The sequence below is a fragment of the Colobus angolensis genome, unplaced genomic scaffold (genome assembly GCF_000951035.1).
Source record: "Colobus angolensis palliatus isolate OR3802 unplaced genomic scaffold, Cang.pa_1.0 Scaffold46, whole genome shotgun sequence".
In the NCBI taxonomy this organism is placed as follows: domain Eukaryota; kingdom Metazoa; phylum Chordata; class Mammalia; order Primates; family Cercopithecidae; genus Colobus; species Colobus angolensis.
In genome coordinates, this window is record NW_012118043.1 from 14,187,567 (window position 1) to 14,211,509 (window position 23,943).

General features: G+C 37.2%; 3 protein-coding genes across 4 annotated transcripts in view; 2 read left to right on the forward strand and 1 right to left on the reverse strand.

The window, feature by feature from the left end:
• NPHP3 (nephronophthisis 3 (adolescent)) overlaps positions 1–22,514 on the forward strand; it is a 68,197-nt gene extending 45,683 nt beyond the window's left edge. The window contains exons 28-29 of the mRNA XM_011958213.1: positions 13,184–13,296; positions 21,783–22,514. Of these exons, the coding sequence (XP_011813603.1) occupies positions 13,184–13,241 (58 nt within the window). The 3' untranslated portion in view covers positions 13,242–13,296; positions 21,783–22,514. The remainder of the gene's footprint in view (positions 1–13,183; positions 13,297–21,782) is intronic.
• UBA5 (ubiquitin-like modifier activating enzyme 5) lies at positions 4,195–22,565 on the reverse strand. Of its 2 annotated transcripts, XM_011958211.1 has the most exons (13): positions 22,181–22,565; positions 21,909–22,118; positions 16,492–16,537; positions 16,287–16,376; positions 13,428–13,537; positions 12,062–12,148; positions 11,010–11,094; positions 10,172–10,276; positions 9,868–9,995; positions 6,633–6,768; positions 6,288–6,363; positions 6,045–6,151; positions 4,195–5,534 (listed from the first exon to the last, which is right to left on the reverse strand). In XM_011958211.1, exons 1-13 carry the CDS (start codon positions 22,279–22,281, stop codon positions 5,451–5,453), a joined length of 1,365 nt encoding a protein of 454 aa, XP_011813601.1. In that variant the 5' UTR covers positions 22,282–22,565; the 3' UTR covers positions 4,195–5,450. The 2 variants fall into 2 exon arrangements, with proteins under 2 accessions (XP_011813601.1, XP_011813602.1); XM_011958212.1 differs by lacking the exons at positions 21,909–22,118; positions 22,181–22,565 and adding an exon at positions 21,569–21,892.
• The window catches only part of ACAD11 (acyl-CoA dehydrogenase family, member 11), a 92,729-nt gene continuing 91,291 nt past the window's right edge, over positions 22,506–23,943 (forward strand). Inside the window, exon 1 of the mRNA XM_011958210.1 lies at positions 22,506–22,991. Coding sequence (XP_011813600.1) covers positions 22,762–22,991 — 230 coding nt within the window. The 5' untranslated portion in view covers positions 22,506–22,761. The remainder of the gene's footprint in view (positions 22,992–23,943) is intronic.

Below are 23,943 nucleotides of genomic sequence, written 5' to 3' on the forward strand. Positions count from 1 at the left end.
GGATGATATCCTGAAGAGTGTTTTCCAACTTGGTTCCATTCTCCCCCTCACTTTCAGGCACCCCAATCAGACGTAGATTTGGTCTTTTTACATAATCCCATACTTCTTGCAGGCTTTGTTCTTTAAAAAAATGTTTTAAGAAATTTTACTCTTAATATGTGTGATTTAACTGCTATTTGTATGAAGTTGTATTGGAATGCATTAAGTTGGAATTGTGATTGTGTCTGTTTTAATTGTTTAAAAGAATTTTCCTATCATCTGGTATCCAAGGATGTAGACACATTAGAATTGTAAGATGACATGAGGAGCAAATCATAAAAAGTGGATTGGTCTTTGTTCAACAAAAGCTGGCACAGCAGTTAAGACAAGGAGTTCAAGAATTCCATGAATCTTGGCCAGGCATGGTGGCTCATGCCTGTAATCCCAGCACTTTGGGAGGCTGAGCAGGAGCAGGAGGGGGCAGGAGCAGCACTTGAGGCCAGGAGTTTGAGACCAGCCTGGCCAATATGGTAAAACCCAGTCTCCACTAAAAATACAAAAAAAATTAGCCAGACAGGGTGGTGCATGCCTGTAATTCTAGCTGCTCGGGAGGCTGAGGCATGAGAATCATTTGAACCCAGGAAGTAGAGGTTGCTATGAGCCGAGATTGCACCAATACATTCCATCCTGGCCAGCAGGGTGAGACTGTCTCAAAAAAATAAAAATAAAAATAAATAAATAAATAAAAAGAATTCCATGTTTCTTTTCAGCTCTCAAGAGCTACTTTAGCCTTGCCATTCCTCTTGCTTTTCAGCAGTAGTCTGGCCCAATTCTCTACCTCAAAGGAAAGTTTCAAGGATTAAAAGAATAATGTTTATGAAAGATTCAAATTGTTTTCAGTGAAACACATTAGTCACAAGAATCCCTATTGCTGCATTTTAAAAAATTCTTTACCCTTTCCTTGAGCAGACTGGTCCAGTCCCTCTGCTTTCTGCTCTGTCTACATTGTGTATTATTTATTACTATCTAGTATATGTATCTGCATAATGTCTGAAGTCATTAATGCAGTAACAGGTCAAGCTCTTTAGCATTTTTTGTCTTTTCCCAAAATAGAGATATGATATTCTCCTTTATCTTCCTCCTTAGATGGCCTAAATCTGTCTCTTCATTTACCTCAAACTCAAATTAGTATGCCATTTTTATACTGAAAATTATTTTTATGAATTTTATAAATATTGTAACATTTTAGATATTGTTTTGGACCATTTGTGTATTTATATATAATAAAATCATCAATTTAATACTTGTAAGATCCTTACATGTATTAATTGTAAAAGTAAAATATATAATAGCCACACTTCACTGTTTTAAAATAAAAGTGCAATTTTAAGTTCTTTTTTCTCCACTCTAGTTTATACAAGAGGGCTGTTCTGCATAATTTTTAAAGAAATATGTTGAACATTTTTTTAGAACTTGAAATGGACCGGGTGTGTGTCTCATGCCTGTAAACCTAGCACTTTGAGAGGCCAAGGTGGGCGGATCATAAGGTCAGGAGATCAAGACCATCCTGGCTAACACGGTGAAACCCCATCTCTACTGAAAATATAAAAGGCTAGCTGGGTGTGGTGGCACATGCCTGTAGTCCCAGCTACTTGGGAGGTTGAGGCAGGAGAATCGCTTGAACCCGGGAGGTGGAAGTTGCAGTGAACCAAGATTGCACCACTGCACTCCAGCCTGAGCGACAGAGTGAGGCTCCATCTCAAAACAAAACAAAACAAAACAAAACCTTGAAATGTTATCAATACTTGCTGCTCAGTAGTTTGCTCAGCTTAAGGTTTTGGTTAATGTTCTCTTAAGGCTGAGTTACTACTCACAGGGTGGTCCACAAATCATTATCACCACCACCTGGCAGCTTATTAAGAATTCAGACTCTCAGGCCTCTCCCCAAACCTACTGAATAAATCTATTTTAGCTATATCCCAAGGTGACTAATGTGCACATAAGCGTGAGAAGCAGTGGTATAACCCTACAGCACTATAGTGGTAATTTAAAAAGAAATGAGGCAGTATATAATGAGCATCCTTCTTCCTCCTTTGGGAGTAGTCCATGAGGGAAAAATATAAAATAAAACTATGGCCATTAACATACCTTTCTGGGTTTGGCAGCTGTGAAAGACACAAAGTAATTGAAAACACAAATATACCAGACAATGATTGTAGAATTAAGCTGTTAGGACTTAGAATTTGATTATTTAGGGGTACAAGTAATTTAACACATAGCAAGTAATGTGTTCAGTTTATCACCTTAGAAAAACTGCTTTAGGAAATAATCTGAGACTAGTACTCTAGAAGAACCCTGACAAAAGGAAAAACTACCTTAAGAATATTATTCTTTGTACCTCCAAAATTTGTGCCTGAATAACTATAGTTGGGGACATGATCACTCAAAATTATGTATTCCAAAACAGTGAAATCTAAACATAATAAACTATATTTTGATATTACTACCAACCTAAATGTCCTCATGTAGAATGCATACTTAAAAAGATAAAAATAGCTGGAACATCTTTGTGCATGCATATTTGAAGTTCTCAAATAGGAATATTTTATTCACATTAATATGCACCTTCACAATGAAAAAGGTAGCTTTCAGACAACTCAGTTATAAATCTGAATTGGTAGAGTACTTATTTATTCTAGTTATAATTTTCATTAATACTTTTCTTTTTTTTGGGGGGGAGACACGCTCTCTTGGCTCACTGCAACCTATGCCTCCCAAGTTCAAGCGATTCTCCCACCTCAGCCTCTTAAGTAGCTGGGATTACAGTCACGCACCATCACGCCCGGCTAATTTTTGTAGTTTTAGTGGAGACGGGGGTTTAGCCATGTTGGTCAGGCTGGTCTCGAACTCCTGACCTCTTGATCTATCTGCCTTAGCCTCCCAAAGTGCTGAGATTACAGAAAGGGAAATATGAAAAAAATGTGATGCAGGGGTCAAAGCTTCCTTTAATAAATATTCTTGGCTGGGCACGGCGGCTCACGCCTGTAATCCCAGCACTTTGGGAGGCCAAGATGGGTGGATCACCTGAGGTCAGGAGTTCAAGACTAGCCTGGCCAACATGGTGAAACCTCCCCTCTACTAAAAATACAAAAATTAGCTAGGCATGGTGGCGGGCACCTGTAATCCCAGCCTCTTGGGAGGCTGAGGCAGGAGAATCGCTTGAACCCAGGAGGCGGAGGTTGTGGTGAGCCGAGATTGTGCCACTGTACTCCAGCCTAGGCAACAGAGTGAGACTCTGTCTCAAAAAAAGTAAAATAAATAAATATTCTTAAGTGGCTATTAGGTTTTTTGTGTTGTTCAGTGTATGTATCCAGGGAGTATTTTTATGAGAAGAAACTAGTAATACTTATTTTCTCTACAACATTTAAGAAGAACCATAACTAACTTCCCATTAGCAATGAGACGGGAATTAAAAGTTGAGTATGTTGTTTTACTATCATTTTGAGTCTCTGTGGTAAGCAAATTTTGGGACTGCTTTTCCATCTTTCACATTAGAATCATTTAAATTTGATTCTCAGATTTGTAGTGTTTACAAATTTGGACAAATGCTATGAGTTTAGTAATACTAAATTCAATGATGATTAATTTTTCATAATCTGCTGCTTTCTTATGCAAGTTTTCATGGCCTGCAGACTGTCAAGAGTATTCTAGGATAGCAACATATCTATTACCAGATTTTTTTTTTTTCTGGTAAAATAATCCAGTCGTTTTTAATGAAAGATATTAGACAAAAAAAGTTAGATCAATTAGGTAAGATTTGGTGCAGTGTATGACACAGGCAGTGATGCAATGCCAACTTGAGAGCAGATAAAAGAAGACAGTGAATTCTAGATATGATACTTTATCAAATTGTAAAATTTTATAAAACCTTACTAAATTGATATGCAAGAATTTCCACAGGAAATTTATTTTTGAAAAACTGCATTTCATTTTTTAAATTCAAAACCTCTCTCATACTAGAAATGCTATTTTACAGTTGAATAAGCTAAATTTTTAAAAAATGATGAAAGACTCACCAAGGCATTAAATAAGTCTCAAGGCTAAAAAAAAAACTATCCTCCTGCTTTCCAGACTTTACTATAAACCTAAGAATCACAGTATAATCCTAGCATCTCAAAACTAGTGTATTGAACACATTTGGTATTTGAGACTTTCTGAAATCAGTTTTTTGAACTTGATTTTACAAATCAGGGATGCACTTTTAATTTTTTACAACATTTTCTCCCTAGAGATATAATTTAGATATTCCTATCTTCAACATAAAAGTCAAAATAGGAAATAAGCATAGAAACAGCCTACTGGCAATGGTTACACCTGCATGGTATTTATGAGTTTCCAAACTATTGGAAATTTATTTCAACCAAGGTTCTCTTAAGTCTTCATTACTTGGATGTAACTCCAGAGAAAACTAATTTATATCAATTTACAGTTTAGTGGTCATGATCAGGGAAAGTGATACTCTACCACTGACTACAAGTCATTGCAGAGGCAGTTTAGAATTTTTCCTTTATGCCTAATATACAGGACAAACCTTGCCGACGTCTCATTACCTTGAGAATCAAATTTAAATGAAGTATCCAGGAGCGGCCTAAAGAATGAGTGTAATCTGGATGGATTTTAGTCTAAATTTATGCCTTGCTCTTCAGTAAAGTATAGTAACTCCAGATATATGTTCCACAGGTGCAATAATTTCTATTCCTGGGTCGGTGCAGAATATAATTTATACTTCCTGAAATCAACTTTGTCTATTCATGAAGATAGCTGCTTTTTATTTGCCTTTGTCTCACTTTGAATATATATAATCCACAGGTTACAGACTTTTCCAATAACTACATTTCAACTTGTATTTCATCAGCAAACATTTGAGAGGATGTTATTTCATAGATTAACTATTTTGAATTCATTGTTGATCAAGTTAGAAGTAGTGGGCAATTTTCTTATAGAAAGCAATTCCAAACATAATGAGCAGATGCTTGCCAGCTCTAATCAATAAGCTGTATGCCTTGTCCTTCTCCCTGTATCTGAGAATCATGTACTGCTTTATTGTCCATGTCCTCATGCAACAGATACAAGGGATTACTGGAAAGAAAAAGATTACAGGATCAGATTTGTCCTTTCCCCACTCCAAAAGGCCAAAACATTTCAACAGCTATGTTTTCAAGTAAGATTTATATCCTACAATATCCTTTGAGGTTCTCTTACTAGAATGAAACATACATTTTAGGAGAGTTAATGATTTCACTGGAGTGGGGAGAAATAGGCAAGTCACAGGATTTTCAAAAAGTATAACAATTCGGGTAAGAATATACATTAATTAATGTTGCCCTAAGTTTTATCAGTTAAAATTTTTTTTTTTAATTTCAAGGGAAGAGGCTTTAACATGAGAAATAAAATATATCCCAGTCCATTATCTACATATTCTTCATCTTGGCCATGAGGTCTTCCAAGCTTTCACCAGAATCTTCCACTGTTACCTCAGTGACAGAATCTTCTTGCTATTGACAAATAAGGGAAATACAGTGAAAAAAGAACCATATAGAATTCTTGATGCTTGGGAATATATAATCAGTAAGTTTTGACCGTGCTCAACAGGGTTATAAAGTAAATTTTCTTTTTAGAAGACAAAGTCTTTTACATTCCCCACCAGTCTTTTGATTTACAAGGCAGTAATTTCAATATTCTTGACAGCTCTAGTATTTTTAAACGACATTGTAGCTAAAACTACCAATAAACAAAAATGAGATCTTCATTTAATCAAAATCTATTATACTTGGTTCATTAATGAGTGAATAAAACCATTTTATTCTATGTTTTAAAAGTCTAAAATAAGCTGTAAATATTTGCATATTAACACTGAATACCTCTCTCTCACATCTGAATGCCTATAGCATAAAATATCTTAAAACAGGAAATACTTCACTGGCATTACAAATTAGAATGAAGATGAAAGAAGAAAAATATTTTATATGATAGTTACATATGGGTAAATCATATTTTTGAAGTACCTTTTTTGGAATTGTGTATGCCACTGTAATTCCTTCAGGTAAGTCTGGAACTGGACCTGAAGAATTTTTCAGTTCCTCTTCTGAAGCCTCAGATACCAGCTCAATACCTGTAAATTTGATCCTGTATCAGTTTTTAAGGAATTTAATAAGCAATAATTATTCAATTTGTATAATCTTATTTGATTGGCTACCATAAAAGGTTTTGTTTTATGCTGCCATTTCAATTTATAAAAGAACACCTACCCCATTCATTATCTTCATGGATTATCTCTTCCTCTTCTTGCATAACCTCTTGTTTAGGCAGTGCTGCTACCTTTTTCTGTAGAAATCAAACAGCATCAAAGTGTTCTTACTCATTCTCAGTTCTCTAAAGCATTAATCAAGAATTTTCCTTTATGACTAATATATAGGACATTACAAGCATTAATCAAGAATTCAGACAGGCTTTTTATCTTACCAAAAGCAAGAAAGAACATTCATTTTTGAAGTATGGTGAATAAATTAATCATTTATCTTGTATTCCAAATCTGTTTGTTTATTGTCCTATGCAATATGATCCCTCATGCATTCTAACAGATTGCCGTATACCTTATATTCTTCCTGCTGCTTCCTGCAATTTCTGTCATCACACTGGGGATTTGGCTTCATGGACATAGTAGGAAAAAAATCCTGCATTGCATTGTATCCAAGGTAAAAACTAACAGTACCAAAATTTAACAGAAACCTAGAAAAATCAAAGTAGACTTAAATAAAGAAATTAAAACCATGAAAAATACTAGAACAGTTAAATTTTTTAAAAAAACTTTGAAATAGGTAAATGATATACTTTTTAAATCAGAAAACAGAAATCTGCATCCAGAAAACAGCAATTTTCTCTTATTTACAGTGCCTGGCTCACAGTAGATGCTTCAGTGTTTATTGAATGAAGGAAAGAAAAGATTACTCCATTTCATCAACTGTAGAACACACTATTTTTTTGAACCTCTAATAAAGATTAAATGCTGGCAGCTAAACTATTACATGTCAACAACTTCAAGAAGCATGCTGATTTCAGAGAAGCTAAAATGTGGGAGAAGTGTATTTTTTAAATCCCTGAGATATGGTATTAAAGCTACTTAATTTTTGTTTAACATTTTATATGTAATTTACCATAAAATGTACAATCTTAAATGTATAGCTCAGTAAAATTTTGTATGAGTCTTTCATGGAACCATCACCAGATCAAGATATAGAACATTTTCAGCATCCCATGGCCTCCAGCTCCCTCCTGTCATCTTCCCAGTCAAATTTGATACTTTTTACTCTGTTGCCCATGCTGGAGTACAGTGGTGTGATCATGGCTCACTGCAGCCTCACCCTCCCAGGCTCAAGCAATCCCATCTCAGTCTCCCAAGCAGCTGTGACTACAGGCAAGCACCACCACGCTTGGCTAATTTTTGTATTTTTTTTGTAAAGATGGGGCTTTGACATGTTGCCCCAGGCTGGTCTCGAATTCCTGGGCTCAAGTGATCTGCCTGCCTTGGCTTCCCAAATTGTTGGGATTACAGGCGTGAGCCACTACACCCAGCCAATCTGATTTTTTTTATTAGGTTGGCGCAAAAGTAACTGCAGTGTTTGTCAAACATAATGGCAAAATCCGCAATTACTTTTGCACTAACATAATAAAAGTTTCTATACAGAGAAAATCACATAAAAAAGATAAATGACAAAAGAAAAATATTTGCAAATACACATTCTTAATATACAAGACAAAAAAGAGCAATAACTATTAGCAGACAATTCACAGATGAATGTAAGTGTTCAACTTTTTTCACAAATAAAAATAAAAATTAAATGCCTATTTTTTACCCACCAGAATGACAAAGGTTACAGAGTTTGATGATACCCAGAAAGGTATGGGTGAACCAGGTACTCCTAAACTATGATACAAATGTATAATCTAAACTGTGATACAAATGTATAATCCTTTTGCAGGAGAAATTTAGTAAATATTTCATAAATTCAGAAATTCTACTTTAAAAAATGTATACTATAGGCCGGGTGCAGTGGCTCATGCTTGTAATTCCTCGCACTTTGGGAGGCCGATATGGGCAGACTGCTTCAGCCCAGGAGTTCAAGACCAGCCTGGGGAACATAAGGAGACTCTGTTTCTACAAAAAATACATAAAAATTAGCTGGGCGTGGTGGTGGGTGCTTGTAGTCACAGCTACCTGGGAGGCTGAGGTAGGAGGATCACTTGAACCTGGAAGGTGGAGATTGCAATAGCTGAGATTGTGCCTCTGCACTCCAGCCTGGGTGACAGAGTAAAACCCTGTTTTTTTTAAAAAAAAAAAAAAAATGTACTATAGAAAACTCTAGGCTGGGCATGGTGGCTCACACCTGTAATCCCAACACTTTGGGAGGCTAAGGTGGGCAGATCACTTAAGCTCAGGAGTTCAAGACCAGCCTGAGCAACGTGATGAAACCTTGCTTCTACAAAAAATACAAAAATTAGCCAGGCATTGTGGCATACACTTGTACTTCCAACTACTTGGAAGGCTGAGGTGGGAGGATCACTTGAGCTCGGGAGGTTGAGGCTGCAGTGAGCCATGATTGTGCCACTGCACTCCAGCTTGGGCAACACAGTGAGACCTTGTCTCCAAAAAAACAAGAAGAGAGATCAATCTAGTATTCAGAGATATATACAAGATGTAGCCTGTAGCATTGTTAATAATAAAAAAAAAGAATTAAGTAGCCTAAATGACCATCAACAGAGGGGCTAGCTAAATAGGACACATCCTTAAGAGAATACTTGGTTAGCCATGATTCCTTGCTTCTTTTTTGTATCATACTATAAAATGTTTTGTTTAGACAGGGCCTACTACTGTCTAAACAGGCTATTTGCTCTTATATGAAATAGCCCTAGACCATTAATTTGAGAGTTTATACGTATGCTTTTTTCAGTTTCTTTGCTAGCAACTGACACTTCTTATTGATTGGTGCCTCCATGTGTCTTGTTGCAATTTGTTCTTATTATATTGGAGGCTTAGGGTATACAACTAAGCTTATTAAAGTTGTAAAATGAGGGAAAATAAATGGCCTGAATTAGAGAACACCCAGAGGGGCTCTGCTTTTAATAAAGTATGAGTTGATTCATGAACTCTGACATAAATTTTAGCAGCAAAGAAATCTTTTCCCTTCTTTTTAGCTATAGTTTAGATAGTACAGTTGCTGGATGTTTGTTTTTGGATAGCAGAGGTATCCAAAAGCAGATTTTAAGAATCTGGTTTTTTTTTTAAGTATTGTTAATGTGTTTTATATTAACACTAATATAAATGTTAACATTTTATGTATATGTAAGTGTAAAATTTACAGTAACACTAATGTTTAATTACATTAACATTAATAATTACTGTTTAGTCACATTTGGGTTATTTTTGGTAAGACTTAAATCAATATAGTAGAAACAAGTGTGCTTAAGTCTCCATCCACTGGTCAGACTTGGAAAGATTTAAATCATTTGGTTAATGCTTCAAAAAAAAATATGCCACTACCATTGTATGATTTCATAAAAGCTATTCCAAATGCAGGGAGTAACTGACATTCATATATATTCATGTATGAATATTAATATACGTAATATTTAATATAGCAATTTATATGAAAAGTGGACATACATATATAAAATAGAATGTACATGTATGCATATAGAAAACATTTAAAACTACATTTAAAAGTAACTATATACTTAGCTTATAATTTCAATTTCTGAAATGCTTTGTGAAATGTATTTATTTTTATTGAAAGCATGTAAGACTATTCAGAAAAATTAGCCCTGACTTACTTTAACACGTTTTGTACTAAGATCCCAGCAACAACACCCATAGTGGTAGGAAGACTGGCTGCACAAACACCTTCTCGTTTCAGAGTCTTTTCATCAATATTTGCAGCAACTACAAGTGGTGGAGCACACTACGTGAAAAAGAATAAAAGAAAACACATTTCGAAAAAAAAGAGGAAAAGTATGAGATGTTCCAAATAGTATTCCATCCAAGTTTGTTTTTTCTTTGAATTGTAATACATTTTCAATGCCCTTAAGAACTCGAGTACCTAACAGTGAAGAATAATCCAAAAAGAATAATGCATACCGCAAAACAAGCAGATTCTCCAGGAATTATGAGCTGTATATGCCCTGAAACTGCATTTTCACTGACCCCAGATTCCATCCATGTTTGTCCAAGTTCATTACAAGCCTTAGTAGAAATGGGTGAAAACATAAGGAAAAAAAATAAAAGGGCAAGAAGTAATTTACAATACATTCTTTGAACTGAATGGATTACCAAGGTCTTTTAAAATTAATTTTCAGAACAAATGAGGTAAGTTGTAAGATAATGGAATTCCTTGGTAATTACCATACTCTATTAAAGAGTAAAGTGACAGTATTCAAGATGCAGTCAGTAAATATTATTAAATTGAATCAAAGTTTATTGGATTTCTTGTCAAATTAATGTGAAATTTCACTTTTCTAAAATAATTTCAGGAACAAAAAAAGGCAAAATATCATCTGAAAAGTTAAAAACAATATTCAAAAGGAAAATAATTATTTTTATTTTTGAGAAACCAGGTTTTTAGGCAATTTATACATATTTATACATTTATAAAATAAAGTAACAAAAGCTAAAACTAACGCTGACCAATAATTATTATAAGATACCAATTTAAGAATTACACATCAGAGGTATTTGCTGTTTCACAGTTTACCAGCAAAAAGAGTAGGATACTGTAACACATGTCACAGCAGCAAGGCTAGACAGGTATCACAGCTATTAGAATAGATTTTAAGAGTAGGCTAAGAGAACATTACAAATAAAACACAGAAAAGGGTTTGCATTCAGAACTGTTTTTAGGATGGGGATTATATACTGATGGAATATACAGGAAAACAGCTAAATCCATGAATATATCTTGCACAGCAGGAATACTCACTGTATTTATCGTCATTCGAGCTTCAAAATTGTCCACACAGCTAAGAACTAGATCAACAGGTTTTCCTTCTTCTAACCCACCATTACTAGTCAAAGAAAATAACTTTGAAAAACATCAGGACACAAAATACACTCTAATACATTATACTTTACTTGTTCAGTCCAACATTTATTCTTTCATTAAATGTTTGACTATAATTATCACATAACTGTGTAATGTTAAAGATATATATATCAAGTATTGAGTAACATACAAATATAACATCAATGGTACTGTAGTATTACTTATTTTACAAGAACTACAAGGGTGAAGGAAGTATAAAGTATGTTCACAACAATTACTTTTTCACTACCGGCTTTCACATTTTTATTCATGCTTCATTACAAATGTAATAAAAGCTAATTGGATGCAATTCATTATTTCAGTGGTGGTCTGACAGTCTCTGAAGAAAACCATTTTCAGACAGAAATACAATCTAGAACACAGAACTTAAAACTGACACTCTCTTCTTATATTGTAACTTACAGGGGTTTTTTGCTTGTTTGCTTTTTAATTGTTTTTGGACAATATATACCTTTAAATGATATTCTAATACATAAAAATCACACAAAAATTACTGTTCAAAAAAATGGAAAAATATATATCAATCTTCCATTCATTGGATTAATCCATAGATTTTTCTTTTTTTTTTTTTTTGAGACGGAGTCCCGCTATCACCCAAGCTGGAGTGCAGTGGCCGGATCTCAGCTCACCGCAAGCTCCGCCTCCGAGGTTCACGCCATTCTCCTGCCTCAGCCTCCCGAGTAGCTGGGACTACAGGCGCCCGCCACGTCGCCCGGCTAGTTTTTTGTATTTTTTAGTAGAGACGGGGTTTCACCGTGTTAGCCAGGATGGTCTCGATCTCCTGACCTCGTGATCCGCCCGTCTCGGCCTCCCAAGGTGCTGGGATTACAGGCTTGAGCCACCGCGCCCGGCAATCCATAGATTTTTCTAATAATTTTCTAATACTTGAGCTAGACATTATACAAAATATTCATAAATTAAATTTTTACCTTATTCTATCCATGAAATGTTGGAAGTTTTCCACTGTGGTTATATTATAGTTGTGTACTTCAAAAAGAACATCAGGATTAATGTTCCTAAGAAGGAAAAAGGGAATGATTATAAGCCTGTAATCCTAGCATTTCAAGAGGCTGCGGTGGGAGGATTACTTGAGTCCAGGAGTTCAAGGCTACAGTGAGCTATCATGGCACCTACTGCACCCCAACCTGGGGGACACAGTGAGACCCTGTCTCTAAAAAAAAAGATGTTTTTAAAAAGACCACTACTAGTAGCTGTAGTAAGAAAAAGCTGTGAGGAAAAGAATTGAGAGCTAAAGGGCATTTAACATACCTTAGAGAAGCAAATTCAAGCTATTCAAAGAAAACCCAAAGTTCTTTTCTATCTCTTTTATCTCACACTTCAAGTACTAGGTTCATTTTTGTCATAAAGATTACAAAACTGTTCCCACCCCAATCTAAGTGTTGGGAGTTAAGACTTAACCATGTCCAGTAACTACTTACAGCTCAGCCTCACTTCCTTATTCCAGTTAAGAACAAATTTGGGGCCACAAAGAAAGTTCCTAAAGCAGGGATTGGTGAATTGTGGCCCATGGGACAAATTTGGCCCACCACCTGTTTTTGTGCAGCCTTCAGGCTAAGAATTTTTTTCCATTTTTAAATGGTTGGGAAAAGAATCAGAAGAACATTTTATGACATATAAAAATTGTATCAGCCAGGCACGGTGACACATGCCTGCAATCCTAGCACTTTGGGAGGGCTAAGTGGGCAGATGGCTTGAGTCTCAAGAGTTCGAGACCAACTTGGGCAATATGGCAAAACCCCGTCTCTGCTAAAACTGCAAAACATTAGCCAGGCATGGTGACACGTGCCTGTAGTCCTAGCTACTCAGGAGGCTGAGATGCGAAGATAGCTTGAGCCTGGGAGATGGAGGTGCAGTGAGCTGAGATTGTGTTGCTACACTCCAATCTGGGTGACAGAGTGAGACTCTGTCTCAAAAAAAATTTGTTTTTTAATTTAAAAAATTAAAAACTGTATGAAATTCAAATTTTGGAGTCCAAAAATAGAATTTTATTGGAGCACAGACATGCTTATTCATGTTTGTGTTGCCTACAGCTGCTATCACACTACAACTAACAGTTGCAACAGAGAACATCTGGCCCTCAAAGACTAACATATTTATTATATAACCCTATACATAAAAAGTTTGCCAACCCCATGTCCAACAGGTAAGAGAATTCTTTATACAAGTGAAATCTGCATTTTATAGAGAAAAAGTAAGATCCATTTATATTAACTCATATCAAATACATAAAGTAAGATTTCACTGAATATGTTTCTTGACTGCTATTCCATTTACCTCAGAGTATGTTGTGCTGCTTGAACTTTACTTAATCCTGCTTGATGAGGTTGGAAGAAAAGTCTATTCATATTGGCTAGTTCCACCTTGTCATAATCAAAGAGTAGCAACTAAAATGAAAACAGTGGTATTCTGATGAAAAGCATACCAAAAAACTAAAAATATCAAAGAATAAATTAGAGAGCTTTACATTTAATTAGTATAAGTTTGATAATAATATTGGCTAACTTTACAACACTGAGTGCCATATATTAGTTCATTGAATGCTCATGTGACGCATGTAGGTACTATTATCCTTATTTTAAAAATGAGGCAACTACAACACTTGTCCAAAGGCCACTCATCTGAGGTGAAAATGGCATTCAAACTCAAGCATTCTCAATCCAGCATCTGCACCTCAACCACAATGCTTTGCTGCCTCTCTAAATAATTCACTCAAAAATTAATTCCCTTTCATTCCATTTTTTAAAACTGTGGCAAAATCCTACTTCATTTCCATTTTTTTGCTAAAAGCCAGGAATCTATTGGATAAATGAAATCTTTAAATAAGATAAAAACAAATGCTGTAACTTAAAATATAGTATAACCTGACTCCTTTTGTGTATATGACAGAATATATATACCAGTGACATGGCCAAAACATCATTCCAAATAGAATTACAAACCAGTTAATTGTTGTTTCCTGCTATATATTTAAGCCTGTTTCAAAAAGCATTTCACACACACACACATTAAAATGGCAATTAGATCACATTTCTTATCAATAAGAACAGGCTAGAGGCAAAGACTTCCTAAGTCCCTTCTTGATATGAAATTCTGTGACTCTGTAATACAATTCTCAGCATACTAAACAATAAACACAAAAATGGGATTTTCTTCTCAATAAAAAAACTAAAAAGAAAAAAAATTAACCTAACCCATAACTCCTAGATAGCCCTTAATACCTTGCTAGAAAAGATTTCACTCTCCAAAATTTTCTAATCCTACTTAAGAGTCTCCAAAACATAGTTTATTTAAGCTCATCAATAAATATGTATTAGGTGAGGCTAAGTATTAAATGAGTTTCTGCCTCATAGCTTGTTTATACATAAGTTGCAGGAAACATTAAACTTGGGAACAGAAGGTCTGAGGTGTAACTCTGCCACTAATTAGTTCTGATTGTGGGTAAATCACTTTCACTTTTTAGGCCTGTATCTTCATCTCTAAAATAAAGAAGCGAGTATAAATCTGGTGATCCAAGGCACCCCAGATAACTTTAAAGAGATCCCAGAGGCTTTCAGGGATAAGAAATGGACTCTGGGTTTCCTAACATCTTCTACTTTCCTATTTAACCTCATTAATTCGCTTTGTATTTATCTGTTTTACAAATTAAAGAAAGACTTCCTGAAACTTACCTGTGTAGCTTCTGTTTACAAACTTGAGGGCACACTGGAATCACTTGGAGAAATTTTAAAAATACAGATGTTTGTGCCTCATCCCCAGAGATTCTTATATGGGGTGCAGTCTGGACACCAGAATTTTTTAAAACTTCCCAGGTGATTCTAACTACAGCAATAAATAACTACTGTTCTACCTCTTTGCTACTCAAAATGTGGCCTGGTCTAGCTGCATTAGCATCACCTGAAGCTTGTTAGCGATGCAAGAGCACGTCTCCAAATGAATATGTAAATGAGATGCAAATGAATATGCAAATGATTCATTTGGGGATCGTGTTACAATACAGATTCTGATTCAGTATGTCTGGGGTAGGTATTGAGAGCTGATACTGATGTTACTACTTCAGGGACCAAACTTGGAGTAGCAAGGATCCAGTGGTTCTTACTAGTGTAATCCTAGGAACATCATCATCAGGATCACCTGGGAGCTTGTTAGCGCTGTCAATTATTAAGTCCACCTGACACCTATAAATCAACACCACCAGAGTAGGATCTGTTAATCTGTGCTTTAATAAGGCTTCCAACTAATTGTGAAAACATATTCAAACTTGAGAGCCGTAATCTCAATGATCTCTATTATCCCTGGTCAATAGAGGTCAGTGATCTCTAATATCCCTGGTCAGGGTGCTTAAGTCAGCTATAAGCAATTTTTATCCAGATTTTGTAAATCTTTTGAAAGATATTAAAATTTCAATAAACATTTTTAGTATTTTGGTGTTATTTCTATATTGATAAGTGAGTGCCAATTTTGAAATCACCTTAAGAATTTGGGGTAGACCAACATATTAGAAAGCATTGGTAAACTGGGAGAATGCTTCCTTTACCAGAACAACAAATTAAAGGATACATAATTGTGGAAAGTTTATTTATTCAACCATTATGTATCTAACATCATAGACTTTGGCTTTGTAAATCTAAGAGTGGTAGACTGAATTCTGGTACAAGAAAGTTACTTCTTCCTATAATCTAAATAAATTTTAGAAAAAAGTAAAAAAGTACCAATTTTTAAAAATCCATCCAGAGCATTCTCTAGTTCAAAATCAAGAGTAGGAAAGGTACATGTTTTCTGTTTTGTCTCGTGTATTTAATAAAACAATTGTTAGATGTTTCAGCGTTTCACACACTTTATCAAATTAACAGCCTTCTTTCCTAAGCTTCTATATCTAAAACACTTAAGTCCAAATTGTTTACATATTACTTCAAACAAAAACGTTTCTAAACACAATTAGACAATCTTTGTCTAATTAGAAATAATATCACCTTTTATTTGGGTAGGGATATGTCTCAACCCAAATAGAACAATCTAGATTAATACACTGCAAGGCAATAAGGCATTAGTAAAGAAAAAAAATCCTAATTTGTACCTGATTTACTCCAGGAGTGAGTAGTTCCCTATACAAGAGGCAAAGAGAAATGTTTTTACCTTACCAATGCCACATCTCGTCAGCATTTCAGCAGTCACACTACCTACTCCACCAACACCTACTATTGCTACAGCAAAGGTACGGATTTTCTGTGAAATACAAAATAGTATGTGCTGGTTAATAGCTCTTCATCAAATATGTCACCAGAAGTTATTTTAAGTCACTGAATTCATCTTACAAAAACTTGGAAAGGGTTTATCATACCTCATAGTCGCTTACAATTCCCATTCGTTTCAATGCCATCAAGCGGCTTAAAACAAAGAAAAATATGTTTTAAAGCTTACAGTCTTTTAGGTAATAGTAATACAAATAGACATACATCATCACAGAAAATAAACACCAAAATACAATCATTACTAATCGTTTCAAAGAGGAAGATGCTTACAGGCTGGTTTTTACCAGATGAAACTAAATTACCCAGGTACCTTTAAAAACTCCGAAGTGTAGTCCATGAAACAAGATTGGTTTTTAAAAGCTATGTACTCTGATTTGCAGCCAAGATTGAGACTACTACTTAAATGTTAAGGGTCAAAGTTAAATGTCAACATTTTTCTATGCTTTGGTAGAATATGTAAATATTGAAGCCGGGCGCGGTGGCTCAAGCCTGTAATCCCAGCACTTTGGGAGGCCAAGACGGGCGGATCACGAGGTCAGGAGATCGAGACCATCCTGGCTAACACAGTGAAACCCCGTCTCTACTAAAAATACAAAAACTAGCCGGGCGAGGTGGCGGGCGCCTGTAGTCCCAGCTACTCGGGAGGCTGAGGCAGGAGAATGGCGTAAACCCGGGAGCCGGAGCTTGCAGTGAGCTGAGATCCGGCCACTGCACTCCAGCCCAGGCGACAGAGCGAGACTCCGCCTCAAAAAAAAAAAAAAAATGTAAATATTTAATGTTTTAATACTCAGATCTCCATCATCAGAGTAAATTCATGGCTGGAATTCCATTCTCGTTGCCTCTGCCCACAATGGATGATGTCTACTTTTAGTAAGCACCTACTGTATGCCAAAGACTCTAAGAGGTGCTTTAACTAGTTACTGGTAATCTGCAGTTTAAGTCTATAATTAATTCCCATTCATCTTCACTTTAAGGAGTCAAACAGTTCCACCAGGCTTGTCAGGAAATTCAGCCTCCACCCCCATTTTCCACGCCCTCACTTTTAACTCTGTTACCATCATATTCCTAAACAACATGCTAACATTGTATTTCTTTTCAGTTATAGTCAATTATCTGAATCAGATTTTGTTCTTAGCATTCATCCCTACTGCACACAGACATTTTCCATTCCACCAACCTCCCAATATTATTATATGGTCATCTTGGATTAGATGTTAACTCTTCACAACTGGGTCATGCAGTATATTAAAACTTACCCTTTCCTTTAACCCCCAACCCTGAAGTTAATAAGTGTGTTTCTCCTGATGCTTAATTTCCTATGTATTTTCACAAAATCAACTCCAACTTTTCACTAGTTGTCTAAAGTTCCTCTAGATACATTCATATTCATGAGGTATTTTATCAATTTCATCTTCTTAAAGATGTATCTCCTAGAATCTGACATGATATCTCTAGACTTACTGCACATACAGCTCCCTTCCTAAGCTCTTCCTTCATCATTATACTACAAAGTCTCTTAATTTCTTTATTCGGTATTAATCCACTGCTTCCTGTATGCTATAGCTCACTAGTTCTAAAGTGTCTATGGATCAGCAACAGGACCACCTGAGAATTTAATAGAAATTTCTTAGGCCCTACCCTATAATCACCCACTGAATCAGAAATCTTGAATGTGGAGTCTAACAATTTGCTCTAACAAGCCCTCCAGTAATTCTGATGTACATGACAGTTTAAAAGACTGTCATCAATTATTTTTAAACTTACTCTCTTGCTGTGGTTAGAACATCTTCCAGTAGTTTTGCAAAGGGTACAGCAGAGGTAAATTTTGAGAACTTTCATGTCTGAAAATGTTCCTTATCAAAATTATGTTCTTCATAAAAATGACAAAGCAAAGGGCATATAATTTTGGGAAGCTACACATATACTCTTAATCGATAGTTTAACTTGGTAAAGAAGTCTAAAGTTAGAATTGTCTTTCAACATTTTAAGGTATTGCTCCAGTGTCTCCTAGCTTGTAAAATTTCACAGTGTCCCTTAATGTGAATCTGTTCTGATCCCTTGTGCTGAGTGTTTAGTGAACACTTTCAAAATGAAAACTCACATTTTCAGTTCTGGGAAATTTCCTTGAAGAATTTGGTTACTTCCTTGTTTGGTTTGTTTCCTGGACTGTCTGGAACTATTATTTGGAAGTTGGACCATTTGGATTTGTCCTTTATCTTCTTTCTCTAATTATCTACCATTTTAGTTTTCTGCTCTATTCTCTGGATGATTTCTTTCGACTTTATTTTCCAACACTTCTACTAAGATTTTCATTTCTATTACCATCTCCATTTGCAAGAATCCTTGATCATCTAACTACTTTGCACCTTGTTCCTGTATCATTTGTACTGTATCTTCTCTCATCTCAGGATACTAATGATAATTTAGGGGGATGTGTTTCTCTTACATAGTCTATCCAAGTTGCTATTTTTATTTCTTTCACGTTAGAAGTTTCTCTCATCCTTTGTTCTGTTCATATTTAAGAGTGGGACACAATAAAGGTAACAATATAGGCAATACTGTTTGACTTCACTGGCCTGACTAGTTGAGAAATCCACAATGTCAGTGTCTTTCAGTCTTTCCTCTTGGCTCCATCAGATTCCCTAGAGAATAATCTTTCAAACTCCAACCTGAGTTGGAGTTGCAAGCCCAAGATCAGCTATTGGAAGTGAAGAAGCAAGGCTGGGAGTCTCAGCATTCAGTGTGTAAGCATTTAGTTTACATTCAGTCACAACATTCAGCATGTAAACAGTTTACCCCTTCCTTCAGGTACAAAGACCTGCCCCAATTCTTGGAAATCTTCTATTTTAGTCTTTCTAATGAAGAAATCTCTACTTTCCTCTTCTGGTAGGGAAGGAGTGTTTGCCCAATTACCCACAGTGGAGGATCTGGGGCTTTGTTTCTTCAACAGATTTTCAACTGAAAGTTTTGGGTTTTTTTAGCCCTCCCTGAAGTTCTCCAAGTACCTGTGTCTATTCCTGAGCTTTTGGGGATTCCTGCAATAAACTGGGTTGCAAGCTTAAGATTAAACTTCTCTGAATCTATTAAATCAGTTACCTTCACCCATCCCTTCTCTAGTTTCCAAATTGTTACTATAATCAAGTACAGGGACGCACCCCTCCCCATAAGTTATTAATACGAACCTTTTATATTTTCAATGGGAGTTTTCTTTTAAAAAATTCCTTTACTGTCATTTTAGTGAGGTTGGTTAGAAAGTGATGGCAGATCCATCACAGGAATTTGCTATCCTTACCTTGATGCTCCCTTCAATCTTTAAATAACCTGAAAAGCATGGATGGCAACCCCTTTTTTCAAATGAGGGAAACAGTTTGGGTTAATCAACTGTCCAAGATTAGCTAACTGGCAAACAGTATTCTGAACTGGGTTTCTGGGTCAGGATTTGATACCAGGTTTTCTAATCTCAAAGCCTCTCCAGTTTTTCCACAAGCTTATAACTGTATTCCATAACACATAATGTTACGGTTACTTGTGTTGTTTAATATCCCACATCCATGTAGTCTCTCAAACTGAAGCAAAAGTCAGGGGCTTTATATTTCTTTTGTATCTCTTGAAGCAGTTAAAATGGTGTTGAACACATACATATTCCTTTCCTATAACCTTCTGTACTTCATCATAATTCAATAACCTGTAATTTATCAATATTAACACTGTATTTTATCATAATTCTTACCACCTGTACTGCAATGCACATTTACTTTTCTATTTATCTCACACTCATCTGGTAAGCTCTACAGGAAAAAGACCATGTCTACTTTATATTCACAGTGTCTGCGCATAATAACTACTCAATACAAAGTAAATAACATTGTCAAGGAGGACTGGAGACGAAAAGGTACTCAGTAAATATTTGCTGTATGAACAATTCAAAAAATTAAAGCTGACCTTTATTAAACTTCCATATACCAATGAAGAGCTTTGGGTATCAAACTGCCATCTCCTGTATAGCAATTTTAATAAAGTCAATGGCGCAAATCAGATAGGAAATACAAAATATTGAGACTTGAGTTCTGAAAGTCTTGTTTGTCATCATTACAATGTCAAGGGATCATCTCATATTAAAATAATGTCTGAAAGACAACTTAAGTTCATGACCCATATTCCTCTGCTTTTCATTCTGGAGGGAAAATTTCAAAGTCTTCATTTGTAAAATTTTAAAATGTTTTAAAAATGTCAAATAGTTTCCACTTATTCTGATTAGAGACGTCAGTTCATGCTTATTTAATCTCTAAAAATTTTGGACCATTAACCCTTCATATTTGGCAACACAGTTAAAACAGTGCACCCTAAGACTTCTACTGCAGCTTTATGTATCACAAACTAAAACCTGTTTTAAAAATAAAAACTCTTATGCTCTTTAAAGGAAAAAAGCAACAATAAAATCTTCCTTATCTACTTTAACACTATACAATTTTTAGCTACACGACTTAATTGTTTTTACTGGGGAGATGGTTCATGAGAATTTTACATTAAGACAAACCTAATTCAAGACAGGCCGTATTATTTACTACCAAGGCATGAACCTGAGGTGGCTGTCTAAGCCTCAATTTTCTCACCTATATAACGGGGGTAAAATAGTAGCAATCCCATTGGGTTTTGGTGAGAGGAGACAATGCATGTAAATTGCTTAGCACAGTGAAAGCTCAATAACTGCCTGCTACTAAATGCACCTAGCAATAAAATCTTGTATAAGATTTACCATGTACAAGCGCTACTCTAAGACCTTTATACATACTGATTTTTTTCAATCCCCACAACTATGACAGAGATAGATATTACTATTATCTTCATTGTATAGGTGAGAAGCTGAAGCGGAGAGTTTCACAACTTGCCTAAGGTTAGACAGTTATTAAGAGAGTAGTTAGATTTGAATTGCAATCAGTCTGGCGGTAGAGTCCTTACCCTAACCATTGCACTACATGCCATCTGCTGAATTGACAGGCTTTATTAGGAAAGAAGAAGAGAGAGACCTGGGCAGTCTTGGTAATGTCGAATGGTTTGAGATGTTAAGGAGCACCCGAATATCTCAGATTAGCGCTAACCCCGCTCTCCCCCGCCCCGCCCCCATTTAAGATGCATTGATAAGCCTTTATGAAACTCAAAGTTTACCTTAGCAGGTTTTACATCTTCTAAAAGTTCTTACTATCAGTCTTATACACAGCGAGGTGGACTAATTAAAAGGCAAGGGCGATAGGAAACTGGACACACGTCCTCAGCAGGCAGAGGAGCAGCACCATATGGCTGACTCACTGGAGGTTTATTAAAAAGAGAAATAATATCTTCCGATCAGTACTAAGATGTGGCCTTGCCCATTTGGGAACAGGATTCCCAGACCAAGAAAAGGGTGGAGGGAGTCCGCATGAGCGGGACGTGGGAAGCTCCTCACTTCTGACCTCACGGAGCCTGACCTCGTCTCCCGCGCCTGTCTCCGACCGGCGACGCAGGTTACCTGTAGGGATTCGAATCCACCACCTCTGAGCTCATCTTCTCGATGCGGACCCGGCCGCCCCCTCCTTCACCGCTCCCCGGAGCCCGCCGATTTCTCTCCTGGGCAAGTTCCCTCTCCAGCTCCTGGACCCGCTGCTGCAGCCGCTCCACAGACTCGGCCATGGCTGGGACTCCGGCCGCCAACGCTCCCAGCCCGGGCCTTCGCCGCCGCCTTCGCCCCACGCTGCTCGGCTGGGTCCGCGAAGGGTACTTGGGGAGGCACCTAGCCGCTGCCTTCCTAGCCCAGAGACCTGGGGAAGTGCACCCAGCGCCTCACAGACAGACACGTCTCCTTCACTCCTTCCTCGGAGCCGCTTCCGGTGCGTCGCAGACATCGCTCCCCCTTAGCAAAAACCTGGCTCTTTCGGCTTCCTTCCTCGCTGGGTAGGCTAAACCCGGCCGCAGCAGGACCGGGGTGATAAGTGTCCAGGGCAGAAGGCCTGTGATGTTGCCTTTCTAACCGGGTGTCTAGGAGAACAGGGTCTTTTTATTTTTGGGCTCGAGGTCCTGACGGGCCTTTTTCTGAAACGGACCCTACAGGTCTTCCGCCTGCTGATGCATTAAATTTGAGAATGGAAGAGGCTTCTGCGTTTTTCCTTGTGCGCAACGATGACCGTGGCTTTGCTTTCTTTAAAATTGAGGCCTCCAACTCTGACGCTGACTGGAGAACTGAAATCCGAACACCCATTAGGCTCTTCTGGCACTTGGCTAGAGCTAAAACCTCCAGATTCAGCGGGCAAGCGTTGCTCAGCAACGGCGCGTAAGGTGTATGTGGTTGGCTGGAACCAGACCCCGCCCCGGCCTCGGCCAGTGCTATGGTGGCGTTGCTCAATCCTGAAGGACTTCTGCCCTCGAGACCTGTGGATTTTGCGTTGCAGTGGCCTGCGGGGGCGATCATGAAGCTAGGTGCTACTGGCGAGCCCGATGTGGCCGAAATGCTCCCCCAGCACAAGTTCGACAGCAAGTCCCTGGAGGCCTACCTAAACCAGCACTTGCCGGGCTTTGGGGCCGAACGTGAGGCTACGCTGACCATTGCCCAGTACAGGTATCGACGCCAGCCTTTGCCTCCAGCGGAAACAAATTTGTGCATTGCGTTTTCCTTCCTTTGGCCCTGGGTGGTTTCCTAAGTTTCTCCCACCCCGACTGCTTTTCCTGCAGTCGGTGGACGCACCCTGCAGGCATGAGCTGCTATTGCCGGCCTCCCGAATTCGATGCTGGGGTCTTCCCAATTGGAGGGCGGTAATGGAAGCGCAATAACGTTCACCATTCTGCTTCCAAAGGAGTCTTTGTTAAAGGATGGATTTATGTCCCTCGAGGATTCACCAAGGCAATTAAGGCTAGAAATTCTGAGAAATAGATGCCTTCTTTTGTAATACAACCATTAGATCTTTTTCTGAGAAGCTGGTGTAATTCCGTTTGATTGGCCTTATTCCGGGAGGCTGAGTTAATGACACCAGATGGAGGATCCGAATTCGAGTACTAGCTTTTCCACTTAGGAGGTCACAGCACCACTTTGGGCCTCAGGTTTTTTGAAGTGAGGTAATGCAACTGGGTGAGAGGATCCTGAGAATACCGTTCCCTACCGGGAATCTGGCTTTAGTCTGATGTTTTACAATAGATGATACATTCTTAAAACTTTATTCTAAAAATAACATCGTTACTAATACAGGGCTATAGAAAGAGTCCTATCATTCAGAAAACTGGATCTGTCACTTGCTGTCTGGGAGTTTAAATATGTTACATAAACATTCTGAGAACCGGTTTCCTAAGTTGTAATACCTATTTTAATTAGTCTTATTAATGTACCGTAATATAGGTGAAAGGGCGTAAAAATTGCAACAACACAGTATGCTAGTGGTATTTTATCACTGGCATTTATATTCTTTGACTACTGATTTTGGTGAAAATGAAAATAGTAATAAATGAGATTGATCAGGGAACATTTTAGGGTGTAGAATCAAAAGGTCCCATGTCCCAGTAGATATTGGAGGATGAAG

What these genes read in the sequence shown, in the direction of transcription:
- UBA5 (XM_011958211.1), bottom strand. Translation starts at nt 22,281, where the DNA reads ATGTCTGCGACGCACCGGAAGCGGCTCCGAGGAAGGAGTGAAGGAGAC. An exon ending in CAGGTCTCTGGGCTAGGAAG is followed by an intron (nt 22,119 to 22,180) that starts GCAGCGGCTAGG and finishes CGTGGGGCGAAG; the next exon opens with GCGGCGGCGAAGGCCCGGGC. An exon ending in AGCAGCAGGAAGAATATAAG is followed by an intron (nt 6,364 to 6,632) that starts GTATACGGCAAT and finishes TGATTTCTACAG; the next exon opens with AAAAAGGTAGCAGCACTGCC.